The sequence below is a fragment of the Achroia grisella genome, unplaced genomic scaffold (genome assembly GCF_030625045.1).
Source record: "Achroia grisella isolate CSIRO2021 unplaced genomic scaffold, CSIRO_AGI_Agris_v1 utg918, whole genome shotgun sequence".
NCBI classification, from domain to species: domain Eukaryota; kingdom Metazoa; phylum Arthropoda; class Insecta; order Lepidoptera; family Pyralidae; genus Achroia; species Achroia grisella.
The window spans coordinates 561,786-580,606 of NW_026713067.1; the positions used below are offsets into that span (position 1 = coordinate 561,786).

Here is an 18,821-nt window from a genome sequence, read left to right on the forward strand (position 1 = left end):
CCTAGTTACTGTAATGTAATGCAACCCTATTTTTGATGGAGATATTCAGTGGCTATTGTGGGCGTTAGAATGAATAGACTGTATGCGTGATATAAATCAAGCAATGGATACAAAATGGCAAATGGTACTTATAATGAAGATACTAGGTTACTAATTAATTTGCATATACAATATAACTATCTATATTTATTTAAATATTATTAATATATAATCTAATCATCGTAATTTTTTAATCGTATTTTACTTGAAACCCATCCTCATGATATATATGCATCCTGATAAAATATTAAATTGTTTTTTATTTAGATATTTTGTAATGAAATTGTAAGATATAATGTAATTAATGCAAGTATGTTGTAACAACTTTAACCTGACCTATGATCCTTAATAAAGATTTGTGAGAAATATATAGATATAATATGTAAATGTATATTTGCTTGTTTATGAATAATCTAGTGCAATAGAAGTGTGCATAATATGATAAAGACATTAATATCTATATTTAATTGTAAACAAGATCGTCTAAATATACTCTTAGTATAGAATAAATTAAATTCTAATATTTATATAGCATGTCGGTACCACACCACTGTTATCTTAATGATACCTACACTTGTTAATTTTCTCATTGTAACATGGCAATAAAATTATATATGCTTCTAAATGCATATGTAATATCACGTGTATGAAAATGTGGCTAATAAATAATGTATTGATTGGATTTACTACTAATATTTGTAGTGTAATTAGTTGTGTAGTGATGCAAGCAAGTGTAATTTAAATGAATTATTTAAAAAAAAACTCCACACATATCATTCAATTCAATCGCGAAGAGAAGCAGGTGAAACACCAAAATTATATGGTATAACAAAATAGGCCGTGCCAGGGTTATAGAGCAGCATTAGGACTCTACAATGACTGTGGCGGCTCTACTTATCTAATATAATATTACTTCCTATATTATAAATAATACAGGCATTGTGATACCTAGAACAATCAGAATGCCAGTATTATTTATAAAACTAAACTAAACGGAAGAAGCTCAAAGGGAAAATTATTTTTTATTATTTTTATACTTACGGTACGGTCACTGGTCATTTATTACAATTTAGTATTAAATGCCCGAAAATATTTCTAAATGTTCGCTTTACGAATATTTGTTTAATTTTGTGAATACTGTCGTTCAACAAATGCAACTAAATTGAAAACCAAATGCTGTTGGAAATTGGTTGTAACTAAAAATAAACAGTGGCAACCGTATACTTATACTTTAAGAAAGATACCTCTTTTTCTATATTTATTGTTTCTATTTAAATAAAAATGACACTAGACAATAAGAACATAATCCATAACAAACATATGTATATGATTTGCTGATAAGCAAACCATGTCTGATATTAACTCTACATTAGCATAGCCTAACGCCATCTATTGGCAGTTTTAGAAAACATACACATTGAATGTGTCTGCTTATTTCGAGCACTATGTCAACTGTCAGGATGGCCGAGCGGTCTAAGGCGCCAGACTCAAGGTACTACCTTGCCCGTCAAACGGGTATGAGCTGTTCTGGTCCTCTCTGAGGGCGTGGGTTCGAATCCCACTTCTGACAAAACTTTTTAATTTTATTTTCACATAATAATAATTTTTAATGCCTAGTGTTTATACGTTTTTGTATCAATTTGTATTAATACGATACAAATATCAATTTAACATTACTGTTATTTTTAATTAACCATCTTATAAATAGGAATAAGACTATAATTGTTTTTTTTTTAAATAATATACCGTCACGACTATTATCTCAGATAGGGTAGCCCGATACATTGACAATTGTCGACGTCGTAGTGAATGCAATTACATTTCACTAGGTATCTCATAAAAAAACAAAGTATTTATAAAGGCGTAAATACAGATAGTATACCATAATTTCAGTATGTAACATGTAGTCCTCGGTAGTATAGTGGTAAGTATCCCCGCCTGTCACGCGGGAGACCGGGGTTCGATTCCCCGCCGGGGAGACTCTTTTTGTTGGTTTTTTTATGTAATATTTTCTTAGATATTAATTATTTAGTTATATTTGTATTGATTATCACTTAGTTTTGTAAGTTATTTTAAGTTTTCAATGTTTTTATGGGAATTTCTCGTTGTGGTCAGGTAGCCGGTACCTGTGTGATGGTGCGGGTGCACACAGTGCTGTTGGTGGTAGCACTGTGCCGCGTCGCCACCACACTCGACTCCGAGCTCGGCGTCGGCAAGGCAATTAACATATTTATGAGGTAATTAATCTTCATCATGTTTTTTTTTTCAACTAAGTATTTGTTTTGGAAATTAGAGATTAACTTAATAGATAAAATATTATACTGATAATGGTTTATACATTTGCGTATATCTCTAAATAGGTATATTTCCAAAAGGTTATGGGCCCAGTAAAGGTAAGGATAAAACTACATGTAATGATTACGCTAAATTATAATAATCAATGGCCGTTCGAAATTCGACCCTAAGTAATTTAACATTGAGTAAGACTATAGTCGAATAATATTAAAGACAATATGAATCTATTCTCAGTACATATACCTACAGACTTTAACAATAAATAAAAGCGTATATGCTGTGTGTCAAATACAGGGTAGCGATTTAATTTTATATATAATTAAAAAATATATTATAATATATATGCGCAATTTTATAAAAGGTGTTTAATTTTTTTGTTTTCCTTATTAATACAATACAATAAACCGAACTGTCAACCAGGTATATGTCGACCAACTTGCGTACGTCTTAACTAAATGATTGGTCGGCCTGTTCCTACAGTGGTGGTATTGCTTGTAGACATTGTAACAATTGGCAATATTTTAGAGAAGTATTTCTATTTCTATCAACTTTTTCACTGTAATCTTTATCCCTAGATATGGTTACCTCAGTATATGCATGCGAGTGGTGCCTCGCAATGACACCGAAGGCTGGGTGTTCAGAGAGCCTACCGTCAGCGTGTTCCGCAACGTGGAACAGTTCGCGGTGGCGCCCAAGCCGCGCCAGGCGAAGACCATCTTCGACGGTGACTTCCACATGGAATTCTGCGATAACCTGAAGCAATTGCTTCAGGCGTATTTCAGGGATTTCACCTTTGAAAGGTATATTATAATCCTTTTGTTAATAAATATAATTTTCTTTGATAAAAATCACTTTTATCTCTTCATAAAAATCATTCAATAAAGTCACAGTGTTAGTTACCATACTCCTCCGAAATGGTTTGACCGATTTTTATAAAATTTTATATGCATATTTAGTAAGGTCTGAGAATCGGCTGCTATCTATTTTTCATACCCCTAAATGATAAGGGTTGTCTACCCCCTTTCTTTTTTTACCTTTTTTTTATAATGTAGCATTAATAAAATACAGACAACCCTAAATTTTAACCCTTCTATCACCATTCCCTATTTTTAATAGCAATATGGCAAAATGGTTTAAGGGTAAGCTATGTGTAACATTCTCATTATCAGCAAACATAGGTGGTAGTTTAGTTTCTATACGACAAATATTTTACTAATTACCTATTTCCCTAAGGCCTAATTTAATTAATTCTATTTAAATACATGAGAGGATTCGAAGATTCTATTCAAACACACTTGTTTAGGATCGGTAATGGCTTGTAATAACCAAAGGTAAAGAAAAGAATATTACTTATTATAACGTTAGTGATATTAATAAAATGCAGCCTTACTTGATTTGGTTGATAGCGACTTAACGAATGGACGATAATCCATTTATAGAAACGATAAAATATACGTTCTGCATTCATTCCATATGACGCCAGCTACATCTGAATCTCTTCGAGATAACTCCCCTGTGAATTACAAAGAACAATTTGTCGACTAGATTTATCATAGACGTGTATTCTCAAACTTTACAGATTGGAGCGTCCATGGCGTGCATTCACGGCCGGCTGGCCGACTGACATCATGGCGAGGAACCTGGGTATCAATTCTTCATTTATCAACGGTGACCATTGTTACGTACTGGTTAGAGTTTCTAGGTAAATATAATTCTTTTCACAACTTTATATAATCATACCAGAGGTACACTGTAAAAAATCATCTGCATGGCACCTCAGTCTCAACTATATATTTTTTTTATACTTACGTAGGTGGCAAACAAACTTACGGCCCATCTGATGGTAAACGTTTACTGTAGCCTATGGATGCCTGAAACACCAGGGGTGTCAGATGCACGTTGCCGACCCTTAAGAAACCTTAATATACCCTATTCTTGAAAACCCCGATAAATATTGGATGCCGAGTTGCTTGTTTGTTGTTTGTGTTTTTTATGTATGATTATGATGTGGTGCACCCGCCGGAGCACCACCCACCTACCCACCTCTCATTGGAGGATGATAAGGGTCAACTTATCATCCTCCAATGGTACCCCGCCAGCAAATTGTCAATCATAACAAGTTTTCCAATAATTATTCACCATGATTTCCATGGAAAACCGCCTGGGGTTTAAGCTAACTTGTACAGTGCTAGCAATGGAGTCAGTGGTCCTCTATACCCCCCTTCGTTGCCATACCAGAGGTCATCTTAGTCCTCTGAAATAGCAACGCATAAATGATATCATGGTAATAAGAAGTTCGTAGTGCTGTTCATGTATAAAAGCGACGGTTACCTTCTAATACATAAAGAAATTATTATCTACGAGTATAATTACGTTCCATGATTTCACTTGTATGGAATTCAATGTCAATTATATGCTGTGTGACAAGGATATTAGATTTCATTATTATAGCTACTCTACGAAAAAGTCAATATAAAGTAAGTTTCAATACAAGCAAGTCGAATGCTTACTGTATTCAACGGCACTTTAATGAGTTTAAAATTGTCATGAATAATAAAATTGTCAGGAAATAATTTATATAATTAATAATACATGTATCTCTATTCAATCACACACACAAATATTATTTAATAAAAAAATCAATAGAAACTTTTAATTACGGTCTAAAAATGTTGTAACATAATTCATACTATTTTAACTGCTAAATAAAATTAAAAGTTGTACTAAAACAATTGGTGACCTATCTATAAGATGAAAAGAAAAATGTTCTATATTAAACCTCTTCAAAGATTCAATTAACAAGTATATATTAACGCTATATTAATATATTAATTTCAGATTCCGTGAAACAGCCAAACTGAGCGATCTCCCATCAAATATTGGTGTGGAGGACGTTGTTTTCGATGCGATTAAGGATTCCGCTATAGGCGACACCGTGTCTATCGCGGACTTCATTAGGAAATATGGGTCGCATTACATTGCTTCATATGTGACGGGTAATTCATTATATCAGGTGAGGAAATTCCCTTGGATTACTAATTCATAATAATAAACAATCTTAACTACTCCCAAACTAAATTAATCTTCTACTATGGGACTTAAAGAAATGATAAATATGCCTAAATTAAAAGTTACTCTGCTTTTGTGGTAGTAATTAATATCTACCAATATTTTTTATGGATGATAAAGCAATTGTGCAGCAATTGTGAGGTGAGGTCAGTTAGGCCATGGTAACAAATTCACTAGGAATTTATCATGATGGTTTCGAGGAGAAAGCGCGTGGAGTTCAACCCGAGATAGATCATTGCTAGCAATCGGATTATTAATCCTCATTACTAACAATCCCCCCTATCTACCAATATTACTGATGTGATAGTAACATCGGTAATATTACAGTAAATGCGCCATATATGGCGCATTTTTGTGTTAGAATTTAACATGTTTAAATCATCTTTCTTGTTATTGAATCCACTTGACATAGTTTAATATTTCTTGAAGTGATGAACTTAGGTACAAAGTTACCTAATAACATGACAAGTCAACTAAAACCAAGAATAGCTCCTCTGAATGCGTAAGTGCACAGTGTGCACACTACCACTTAAAACCCGTTATTTAGAACATAACAATTAATATATGTGTAAACAACTATATAAATAAATAACTCTGGACAATTAACACCACGCCATCTAGTCCCACGGTAAGCAGAGCTTGTGTTACGGGTGGAAGGCAACTGATACAAATACTTAGATATTTTTTTTCCAGTAAATACATACGTAATATATATAGAAAACACCCAGACCTATACAAACAATCAGACTCATGAATACAAATGTTTGTACCGTGCGAGGAATCGAATCCGCGACCATCGGAAGCGGTGTGCTTAACCGCTAGACAACAGAGGCAGTTAAATAAAAATATTTTGATACTACAGTTGGAAGTATATTTTTTTACATTATCTTATGAGATCATCTTATGCCTTCTTTCGATAAATTGCTCAAACTTAGCTAGCTTATCAATAGTCTAGTGATCACCGGACACTGCAGCCGTATGACGTCACTAATCACGTGACCGGACACGGCCGGGAACATACCGGGCGAAACGTGCGCCGTGTTTTAATCCACACCTCTTAGTTTTCTAAACAAAGGCTAAAACGCGATATGGCTGTATTCAGTTACTCGACAATTGCTTTTTGTGTCACGTTTTTTATATCCTGCCTGCGAGTAGAAATACAAGAAAACGAATGCACTATTGTTTGTTGTTTCGATATAAAAAAATACTTTTTTTTATTACGGCTCGCTGTCTCGATTCAAAGAAATGAGAATGAAGGTAGGTAGGTAGTAGTGATTAATTGATCAATATTACATAAAGGTATAATGGATTCCTTTGGTAACGATAAGAGAATAATTAAATCATAAAATGTCAATTTAGTAGCGTATACGTATCCACCAATATTTTTTTATGTAACTTCGATGCCATTCAAATATGCCATTATTCGAATGGCATAGATTTTGCATATTTATTATTTATATATGTAATTTTATATATCTCTGGAATAAACATTCGTATACAATATTACTACATAGTAGTGGTACTAGTCGTATACCAAGATAAAAATGAAATATTTATGAACTTGAACAAATCTCCCCAAGTGATAAAAATGAGAAATTATTTTAAATTTTATTTACAAATTTCTCGATCACGTGATCCATTATGTATAAAAATTTTAAATATATTTTCAAATTCTTACTTCTAATAATATTGAAACTTGTTAGTTTTATTATTATTCTGGTAAGATCCGCTGTAAAAAACAGATTGACACAATTTTGCATTTACTATATTATTAAGTCGTATGGATTAATTATTACATAAATTAATATTATAATGTTACCAGGTATTCGTGTTCTCCCGAGGCGTATACGCCAGGATAAAAGAGCGAGTGAAGTCAGGTGGCGTGAGCGAGCTACCGCCCGCTGAGATAAACAACTTTTTCTCGCCGTTTTACGCTGAACATATTGGAGCTATCAAGGTTTGGACTGGTCGGCCTGATTCTAACTACAATTTGTATTGTGAGACGCAAACCCATATACAAGTAATACTAAATACGAATCAAATTAAATAAAAAAATCATTTATTCATATCGTCAGGACATTTTAGACGCTTATGAACGTCAAATTTTTTGTATTAACTTTTTTTACCTACCGTACATGACGTGGTCAAACGTCTTGAGTAGTCATACTCACTAAAATAACCAGACATGTGAAAGTATGGTGGGCTGGATCATTTGGCTCCCTAAAATATGGTCAAGCACAGTGATGACTGAATCCATCATACTCGTGAACGAGTACTGTTTGTAGGATCTGGTCTGCTCTAATCATAACTGAATAAGAGTGTAAATCAGTTGTAGATTTACTCTCTTATTCAGTTACTCAACCAGTTCGTGTATATTTAATATTTTTACTGTAATGAATTAGTAGGTACATTTCTAATTAAAATGTAAAGTTACAACTAAATTATATTAGAATACACCTTGTATTTCAGAATATAATGCTTACCATTTTCTATTAGAAGGCAAACACTATAAATGTTATTTATGGCATAGGCATGTATTACGTCTCATAATATATATATCATAACAATTCATCCATCATCATTCATACATTTACATAAATTTCTGTTTCAACGACATTTAGAATCAGGCCGTATTAAGCATCGCCATTTCATCTTATTATACATTATCATTAAAATCAATGTTATTCTACAATGGTCATGCTCAAAAACTTCTTTCTAATACGGACATAAAATATCATTTAAAATCATTCACATCATTGGATCCATTATTCAGATCATTATAACATTTCCACTTCATTCTTCCGTTTCTCTTTCTAGAGGCATTCAGCATTTTGTAAAAATATATGCTAATTTTTCTAAAGCTCTACAAACGCGATAAATTTGTTGGTTGGCCGGTTCACTAGTATATTTGCTCAGTAATTCCAATTAAGAATTAACCATACCACTGAGCAAGTAACCACTATGTTTCAAATAACATTGACCAACTGTGAAATCGTAATGTGACCAATAGTGATGTTTATGATAGTCTATGGTAAGTATACCATTGACAAAGAGAGCATTACTTCTTAATTTTATGCAGAAATTAGCAAAGAAGTTTTTAATAACAGTCCAACTTTGTGACACATCTCGGGAGGACACAACACCTGATTATTGTACACACATATAAAAAAATAAAACCATGAATGTTGTCTATGCTCTCACCAGGTGTTTGTGTTCTCTAGAACCGCATACTCTATGATCAAAGAGAGATTAAAAAGCAAAGGCGTCGCTGAAATAACTGCCAAGGAGTTGGAAGGGTACTTCTCGCCTTGGCATGCAAAGCATATCGGTCAAATAAAGGTAACACTAACTTATAGATAGTACTTTTTTATTGAGGTTTTACTTGCAGCACTGCGACCTGTATAGAACTATTGTGCTCGCCTTATATAGGTAGTACGTACGTAATTGAAATAATTTGAAAAGTATATAAAATTATATTAATTTTTGTTCGAGACAAATAAAGACGATTATTATTATTATATATACCTTTTGATATTAATATTTAAAAATATGTACAACACTAATTAACCCGGACACGGCTAAACTATTTTTTATGTAATGTGAACATATAACCAAAAAATATGACTTCTTAAACGTTGTTGGAGAGTCAAATTTAAATACTACTGATAAGCTATTTATTCAAGTAAGTATATACCTATACATACATACATATAGACACTTGTGACTAAAGTGTAGAAGTACATAAATGTTGGAATGTTTTGCAAGATTTAAAGTTTTACAAAATTTTATATTATAAGTTAAAGTGTATTATGAACTGCATATGTAAAATTATTACCCTAAAATCTATGCTTCATACATTCACATAATCACTTATTCATTCACTACATGTTCATTGTCAGCATGATAGCAACTAAGTACTTGATACTATGATACTATGATTGAAGTTACTGAACAGTTCTTATTTTTAATACTCGTTTTTTTTAAATATATAACAACTCATTTGTAGACATTAGGATTTCGCTTTAGAGTTACTTGGCACATCAATTATTGGATACAACTTCATTTTGACATTCTTACTAAAAAATATATTATTTAACACTAAAATGTTAAATTATGTTTCACAGGTCGCAAGCGGCAACAAAACCGTTGAAAACTGGGCGATGAAGCGTTTAAAAGTCCATTACTACATCTTCTCGTACCCGAGCCTCCTGAAATTGCACGGAGAACCAGCTCTACTGCGAAACCTCGATACTTTATTAGGAAACGAAGCCTTATTACAATTAGAATTAAAGACATTATCGCCTGCTTTTAAGGATGTTAAGAAAAAGAAGTGGTTCGAAGAAGTCATAGATAATTATTTAAAACTGTGGGAGAGCAATATGTGATACAAGGAATACAAACTTATAGAATACATTAGCGTACCTAAATTTAGAAAAAAAAAATAGTTACAAAATGAGTTGCCAGCGATAGTTTGGCTTGAGGTAATTCTAGAATAAACACATACCGATTGAGTATTTAATTGAGCATATTGATTAGCTACTTATTTCAAATCAATGTATTCGATTAATAAAAACTATTTTTTCATATTTCGAGATTAATTATTTTGAAAAATATGTTGCCAGTAATAAATGAAAACTTTTTTACTAGGCTTATTGAAAATGTCAAATTTATTTTTACAATTAAAAATATTAACAATTGCATATGATGATTGAAATTTAGTTTTAAGTACAATTGAGATATTGAAAAATGTACAACACTGCAGCAGGACTGTGATGACTACGGTGATGGTATAAAAATGGTCAGTGGGTCCTTTATCAGTTACAATTTGATAATTTTACAAAGTAATATTAGAGAACAAAATGTGATCATAGTTAAGTGTTAACAGTGAAAACGAACTACTTATGTAGGCGTAGATAGGTAAATATAGTAATATTTTTGTAAATAGTATTATAATACGAACAGTGCCTTAAACTCTACAAATAATATTTTTAATTTATATTTTTTCTGATATTCCACAGATTCAAATATAATATTTATCAAATTTCGAAGGTTCTTGTGTATTTGTTAAAATCATTAGGCCGTATTACACTTGTAAATTTTACATACGTAAGATAATATATGCGTGGCTATAGTGATCGTTTCCCTAAACTAATTTGATCCCACTAATATTTTACATACAGGTAGCTCATAACGACTTGTAGTAATCTGCTTTATACAATTAAAGAAAAGAATTATGGCTTACTAGATTATAATGTGATTTATTAAACAAATCAAAGTGCAATATTAGTTGTTCAGTTATATTTACAATACAACAAGGGATCAATGTCAGAATGCATTTACATTGATGTAAATATTTTTCGAAAACTTTATACGAGTAAGTGATAATAAATGTTTACGACTGATGGTGTTTATTTTTTATTTTATCCAAAACTAAGTTACCTTTTTACGACTGTACAGCAGAAGGAATTGTTCTATGACGAATATAGATTATCGTCCATCTAATAATAGTTGGCCCATTTCTCATTCTTTCTTTACATATAAATAAAAATTGTAAAATCGTGGTGGGGCGAAATTTGTGTGATAAAGTTTTACGTTTATACGTCTTAAGGAATTAGGACAAAGTTATCATAGCTATTATTTTGTTAAATGGGTACCATTTTATAGCAATTCCCCAAAACTCACCACAAGGTTCCTAGCCCAGTTAGTTTCCGATCACACCGGAACGTACGTCCGGGATTCATAATTAGATTAATAAACTACTCTATTATTGTAATAAATAACACTAACATTAACACTAAAAATTATTTGTATTATTAATAAAGAGTTGTCATTAATTCACAATTAATGAATCAATGAAAAACCGTCTAATATTATTTAGTTACTACGATACACAACAGATGGCGTTGTATAAACGTTTTATTTGACGTTTGATTACCACCTATAGATAGCGTCTATAGCGTTTATAAGATACAAATATTTTACTGATTATTAGCTACAAATACTACTATATATAGTAATATCTATAGGTAGTATAAAATGAAGTCGCTTCCGTCAGTGGATGATGATAATATTAGCAAGAGGTCAGGTCAGGTCAGTTAGCCCATCGCGACATATTCGTCAGGAATTAAACACAATAGCTTCCACAGAGTACGTACACTGCTAGTAAGTACATTGTTAGCAATGGGGTCACCAGTTCCCTTCCCCTCTTTAAACAAAATGCAGATAGGTAAGAGTTTCAAGACATTCATAAAAAAATCATGCATTAACATGAGTATGCTGATGTCTACAAGAGATTATCACGCGAAACGAGGTCGTTGGCTGAATTGTAAATCTTGTAATTTTATCATAATGTAAACCACATTTTAGTCTGATAGTAATGTCATTCAACTTTAAGTTTTCTAACGAGTCATACTAATCTATACCTATATAAAAGAATACCACTCTGTTGACGACGTCGGTAGTCTATCGGTTTAGCACCTCGTTTTACTTTCGATGTTCGCGGCTTCGATCACTCACAAAATGCCAACATTTGTATTATAAGTATGATTGTTGTAACGGTCTGGTTTGGTCTAATTTCTATGTACCTAGATATCTACATGTTTACATTAAAATATATTTTTTTCTGCTTGGCCTAATAATAGATGGCACTGTGTAAATCGGGTTATTATTATTATTGTAACTGGCTGATCTATGAATATGCTCAATAAATAGATACAAGGATTGTAACAAAAACTAGTGGCCCTATTTCTTGCAATATACCATGTCAGATCAACCTTTAAAATACTTTAAATGGTTCCAGAATTAATCGTATTTCCTGATGAATTCGCCACGATGTGATAATTGACCTGAATTCATCATCTTTCTATCTCCACATGTGCACCTGCTCTTACCGTTAGCGCTAGTCGATGCACTATTGCATTATCCATATTAAAAATAGGTAGTTTCATTTAGACAATACTTTCATAGAAAAGCGATGAAAGAAATCCTTGTTTTACCGCCTTAGGGGATAGATAGCAGTGAAGACTAGTGGATACAGATAGCTTAAAAATCAGTGCCTTAACATATACCAACGAAAAGACTTTTTATTTTAAAAATTCTTATTTATATTATATATGAATATTATAATTTACTATTGTTTTTATATACCCTTCTGTCATTGCGCTCTGCAATATTAAACGTCTAAAAGCATATCTCTTTTTTCTATCATTTATTATTACTTTTAATGCATTGGCACGACTCGATTTTATTATATATTAATAAACATATCTTAATAGGAGTACATTATAATTCAGTACGCAAATAAACTTCTCTGTTTAGTCGTTATAAGATAAGGTAATTCACATATAGAGTCGTGGGTTATCGGAAGGGCGTTCGAATGACACTGAAGGCCTTGATTTCAATTTCAAATATTAATTGACAAATTCTGCTGTGATAAAAATCTGTTTCTATATTGTATATAAGTAATAACTTCTAAGTAACATAACATAGTTATAGTTTGCATTCCTAAGCATTTCAATTAGGTTTTTTTTATTCATGTACGTGATGAGTTTGTTGATCATTTCTAGATAAGAATTGTTTTATTTTTAAAATACGTGACTCAAAATTTACAAACATTCACTTATTCATAATAATTAAAACCCCTTCCAAATACATTTTAATTGTCTTTTGATATTTTCTTTTAAAACCACTTTGTATAACGTCATCGTCATCCGCGAAGCATCTTGTTTTATAAGCTGTTCTTCTGTTGAAAGGTTATATATAGAAGTATAGGTAAGTCAAGATACGGAGACATAACATCTTAAGTCTTTCGGAATGGCAACGCATGATGTATCACTTGATAACCCGATGTACGAGAAGCTGTTCCTATATTGGCGACGGTTGCTGCTAATCCGTCAACTTGATTGCTATTCAATTTACATAAAAAATCTCAACAAAAAAAGAACTGGTTAAAAACTAAGTATAGGTGGTATAGGCATTTGGTTTAATGGTCATATCTTTTTGAATAAAAAGGTTTCTGTTTATACAATAATAATAAAATAATATACCAGGAATAACTGGAATTGAAACACAAAGTGTCATTTATTTCGATGAGTAACTACTTATATGTATATAACTATATACGAACTAATCTCTTAGGTCAAGTTCATAATGTTTACTGGAGGTTAACGCTAGCAAAATGTTAAAAAGTATCAGTCCACGCGACGCACGCAAGCGGTAAATCATACACAATTTAATTTATTACTTTAAAGTTTTAATATGTTGTTGTTTTCTCTCTTTCTGATATTCAGTTGTGATGTGTGCGTGAGCGAGAAAAGTGATTTAGGATACGGACTCAATATTGGAAATGCGATCGACGTATTTGCAAAGTATGTTCTTGTTTTATGTATAGTTGTTTAATGTGTGTATAGATAAATGGAGAGGAACAAGATAGTCTGATAGCTGTGATACTATATGTATCTGTATGTAGATATAGTGCAAATTGCTAACATGCGCAGTGACACCCATCGAATTGTGACAAATTGTTATTAATGCAGCTATAATTACGAAGAAATTTGTTTTCACATAAAATGAAACTGAGAACTATATTAGTAAATTATGGTCAAGATCTACAAATCAATATCTTCAAATGTGCTATTATAGTTTGATCTATTGAAATATAATTTATAACATGTATAAGAAGTAATAGAGCTGTAAAGAAATTGCACGTAACAATATACTTAGGTATTTCTACTATAGTAGTATTGTACTATAATGTTAAGATACCAAACTGTTTAAAAATTATAACACTACTCACATATTATTATGTAGTAATATGTATTGTATGAATGTTACCTAAGAAGTCACTTTTTCTAAAAGAAATTTAATGTAGGAAAATTTACATACAAAAACATAAGATTATATTAAATTTACATATAAAAACATAAATTACAATAGTAATCTTTTGTGGGGTCTAAATATTACTTACAAAAGTCTAGGTAGGTACATACAATTTAAGTACGAAACGATCTGGTCAAGATCGCTGGAAGGCATTGGATGCGAGCAGCGCAGGACCGATCGTCGTGGAGATCTTTGGGGGAGGCATATGTCTAGTAGTAGACGTCTTTCGGGCTGCGATGATGATGATGATAATGATGTAAAAATAAATTATTTTTGTATATTATAAAATAAATAAAATATATTCTGATAAATAAAAAAAAAGGGAAATTTAACTCTTTCCAGTTACGGCGATCTATCTCAAGTGACACAAGTGGTGTCAGCTGATTATGAAGATGAGAAACAAGAGCCAACTGTACCATTTAGCGAGAAGAATATTAGAGTATTCACAAATGCTACCAGCTCAGAAGACAACAACGAAGCTTCATCTCAAATGGACATATTGCTGTGTGAAACATTCGAAAACTTGTTAGACACGTATTTTAGTAACTTTAAAATTGAAGGGTGAGTATTTAATGACAAGTGACTTACTTTAATGTGGCAAATTCAATTTATTTTAATATGACGTGGTCTAGTGTCGTGAAGATTGTCAAGTGTATTTCTATTTGTAATGGGAATGGTATACCAGTGTATACCTTTACCACAGGCGCTAAATTTCACGATGATGATGATGATGGGGACACACGTTACCGCGTTCAATCAACCTGATATGGTACACTGCTAGTTCCCATTCCGAAAGATAAGAGAATATTACATACCATTACTACTAATCACCTCCTAACAAGTACTGTTAGATAGCAATGGACATCAAAAACTAAAGGGTCCCCTAGGACTAGGGTTCATTCTAGTCTAAGTGACACAATCCTTGGGTTCTGTTGGTCGAGAAAAGTCGAGAACTCGAGATTAAGTACATATATAGAAATTAAATTGACGTTTGTTGTATTGCGTGGCAACAATAATACAAGATTTAGTTTTCTTTCATGAGAAACTATTTTTGAATTTAAGGTAGATTTTTTCTAAATAACCAGCCAAAAATGCTGTCATTATAAATATAAGTCTGAATAATATTAGCTAACATATGAAAGTGGTGTTTTGTAACCAGTATTTTTTTTTCAAAATATAATATGTTTATTTAATCAAACTATTGTATATGTATACTATATGTACCATTGCTATTTATGCACTTTTGCCATCTCATAGGTACTTCATTGATCCCTTTGTGAAAAAAACATTTGAACGGGAACATTTGGACATATCAATAAAATCTTTGTACTTTGGACTGCCTCATCGGATTTGAATTTTTTCCCAATCAGTTATCCAAATTTCGAAAGAAATGGTAATCTGTTGGAGCAAGAGAGCAATTTAAGTCTTAGACATTACAATAGAATATAATGTCAGTTGTGCAGTGTGTGGTCTAGCGTTGTTAATGATGACGATTGAAGTTGAGCTTTTCCATTATGGTTTCTCAATTGCTGCGGTTCAGCCATTGCGATGAGCGTTTCCATTATATTACAAGATCCACATCATCACAGGTTCGATTTAAAATCCCTTTATTATTATGCCGGTTGACTAATGTAACGCAGCAGTCTATGCGCGTTTGTCGTGTCTACTCAATTCAAGACCTTTTAAGCTTTTTCTCCCAATTTGCTATAAGTGGATTAATACAGTTTTATCACTAACACCGCAACCTGAAACTAACTCTGACGTGGTTTGCGATGGATCTGCTATCATAATTACCAACCTTGGATTCCGGCCGCCCACGGGGATTGTTTTGCTAAATTTCAGAACGAAAACGTTGCAACCAACAATGCATTGTGTTTTCTTTTGGACACCACCACTATACACATCACGAGCCGTTTCTGCAGCACCACCCCGTGCCACGGCGGAACTCGTACTCTTAAATAACGCGATATTTTAAGTTTTCCATTTTGTGATGACCCAAAGAAAAAATGCACATGTATTACGGTTTTCGAAAAACAAATGCATGAGTGAATCCGTATAAATTTGAAATTGAAATTTCTAACCAAAGAGGAGATATTTAAGATCAAAGTGGCCAGTACGACAAAACGCTAATTTCATATTTAAGAACCTAATATATTACAGTATTTAAAAAAAAATTTGCTTATTCATAATATGTATAATGTTTTTAAATATACCTACTCAATAAAAGTTTTATAATTAATTTTATAGTTAAATTTTATAATTAATATTTAACAAAAAATGCTGTGGTTTTCGTATCAAATGAAACCACTGAGTTTTTTGACAAGAACAAAAAATAAACCAAACGTATGTAAATGTAGATGAGACAACCCGAGACAACCCGAGAAGACGAGAAATTAACCTCGAGAATTCTCGAGACTGATTGAAAAGCTCGAGAAATCATGAACCCTACCTAGGACCCACAAGTCACCTTAGAATCCCCTCTCTGCAGCCTGAAATGTTGATACAGACGTGTTTTCTCCTCAATTCGTAATATTTGTTACAGAACAGACAAGCCATGGAAAGCTTTCATGGGGGACTGGATATTTGACGAGATGCTGCGCACTTTGGGCATCATATACGACGGAAAAGGCGACAACTGTTGCTACGTCCTTATCAAGCTGACTAAAATACATAAGTCCGTCAAACTTGACGATTTGTCACAAGTAACAATAAAGGACTACGTCGAAACGGCTATAGATGAATTGGACTTTAGAGATCCAATTAAAGTTAGGAAATTCATGAAGAGTTATGGGACGCACTATATTGATTCTTACGTTACTGGCAACTTCATTTATCAGGTATAAAAATAAAGATAGATATAACATAATATTTGCATTATGTAATTAAATATTTCTTTTAAATTGTTTATAAAAGGAAAGGTATAAATACAATAAAACCGCTTACGAGGATTGCGGAGTAAGGAATTAAAGACAAATACTTATTATATATAGATATACTAACAATTATAATAATAAATAATAAAATTTAATAAATCGTAGATAATAATCATCTAGATCACGTCAGCTCTTAAACAAAATCAACTCCCTCATAATTGGTTCATTTGATTAGATGTTACGATACCATACGCAAATCATATAGATACGTCAAACATCTAAACTACTCTTTAAAGATCGTGGTTTAATAATCCTAATAATTACTTTAAAAAATGAGCAGCAAAATTAACCATGAATCAAATCTTTTATGATTTAATTACGATTACTAGCTGTTTAATTTTTCTCCTTTACCTTCATAATTTACAAAAATATTTTATTATTGGTTTCTTACGTTATAAAACAAAAATACATTCCAAATTTTAGCTCTTTAAACTCCATGTTACACGTAAATTTTTTTCAGGTGTTCAAATATAAGAGAAATTGGTTCAACATTCTGAAGGCTAAGATACGCAATGCACGTCACACGGGATCAAGTAATCTACGAATCTATTTCTCTTCAATCTTCTTGACTCAAGTTGGCGATATCAAGGTTTGAATATTTAACTTATCATAATTAACATAGACTTGCAGGTTGTGGGACCAGATTGCGACGAGTCCTTTAATCAGCATAGTGGCAGTTAAACTCTGGACTTAAATTATTTTTATATAATTCGAATAAAAAATAAGCTTCAGCCCACCTCTTAGTAAGATGTGTCGCTTGTATCATAAAGAGCATGGTATAAACGAAATTCGGTATTCAGGAGGACAAAGATATCCTGTAATTAATATAATATCCTGTACACCCGAACTATATCCCGTTCAACCGAAACACATCTTAAAAAATAAATTAGTGACTAAAATAGGTGAGACAGAGATACTACACATGACATTGTACAAAGACTCCCTCTGGTAAAAATGTATATTAAATCTTATTGTTATTCGTTTATTATTCCAATTATTGCAATAACAACTTTATATTCACAGATAGCGAGCGGTAACAAGACAGTAGAAGACTGGGCGCGACGCAATCTCCGCGACAGTCAGTATTTATATTCGAGGCCGAGTCTACTGCGATTGCAGTACAGCCCTAAGTTAACTTCTAAACTCAATCAGTTTCTCGACAACGGAGCCCTATTGGGACTGAGTCTTAAGACTTTAAGACCGTTATTCAGAGACCGGCGTAAAGGGAATCTTTACGCTGAGTTAGTGGAAAATGATCTCCAATTGTGGGAGGTTAATGCTTAGGCATTTAAATTAAAAGTGAGATAATAAAGTAAATTAATAGCAAATTAACTAACTCTCTATTCATAAAAATAAACTTACTTTAGTTAATTAATAAAAAATAATTGCCTCTTTTTAGAGTTATTTTTTTCATTTCAAAGAAACAACAGTAGCTCTGTAAATTGGGTGTTTTAGTTTTAACAACAATGAGTATGGAATACCGGTGGCAAAATTTAACTTATCATAGCTATATTCACCATCTTTTTGTATTTGTGTGATATAAATTAGTAACATATTAATTACAACTAATATTATTATTATAAAAGCAAAGTTCTAGCATAATGTCAC

At 32.2% G+C, this 18,821-nt stretch overlaps 2 protein-coding genes and 2 non-coding genes across 7 annotated transcripts in view; all 4 read left to right on the top strand.

Moving 5' to 3' along the window:
• Positions 1 to 10,798, top strand: part of LOC131854002 (torso-like protein) — a 52,857-nt gene extending 42,059 nt beyond the window's left edge. The window contains exons 2-8 of one of the 4 annotated variants that reach the window (XM_059205125.1): positions 2,155 to 2,276; positions 2,910 to 3,134; positions 3,914 to 4,036; positions 5,173 to 5,347; positions 7,226 to 7,360; positions 8,608 to 8,742; positions 9,528 to 10,798. In XM_059205125.1, the coding sequence (XP_059061108.1) occupies positions 2,173 to 2,276; positions 2,910 to 3,134; positions 3,914 to 4,036; positions 5,173 to 5,347; positions 7,226 to 7,360; positions 8,608 to 8,742; positions 9,528 to 9,788 (1,158 nt within the window). In that variant the 5' untranslated portion in view covers positions 2,155 to 2,172 and the 3' untranslated portion in view covers positions 9,789 to 10,798. The remainder of the gene's footprint in view (positions 1 to 2,154; positions 2,277 to 2,909; positions 3,135 to 3,913; positions 4,037 to 5,172; positions 5,348 to 7,225; positions 7,361 to 8,607; positions 8,743 to 9,527) is intronic. The other 3 variants (XM_059205123.1, XM_059205122.1, XM_059205124.1) reach the window with 3 other exon arrangements.
• On the top strand, positions 1,494 to 1,609 carry Trnal-caa (transfer RNA leucine (anticodon CAA)). Its single transcript has 2 exons — positions 1,494 to 1,531; positions 1,565 to 1,609. It is a non-coding gene; the product is annotated as a tRNA-Leu (tRNA).
• Trnad-guc (transfer RNA aspartic acid (anticodon GUC)) lies at positions 1,947 to 2,018 on the top strand. Its single transcript has one exon. It is a non-coding gene; the product is annotated as a tRNA-Asp (tRNA).
• Positions 10,799 to 13,504: 2,706 nt separating the features above from the next.
• On the top strand, positions 13,505 to 18,546 carry LOC131854012 (torso-like protein). The gene is made up of 5 exons (XM_059205135.1): positions 13,505 to 13,769; positions 14,623 to 14,841; positions 16,823 to 17,117; positions 17,674 to 17,802; positions 18,237 to 18,546. Exons 1-5 carry the CDS (start codon positions 13,660 to 13,662, stop codon positions 18,495 to 18,497), a joined length of 1,014 nt encoding a protein of 337 aa, XP_059061118.1. The 5' UTR covers positions 13,505 to 13,659; the 3' UTR covers positions 18,498 to 18,546.
• Positions 18,547 to 18,821: the final 275 nt, after the last annotated feature.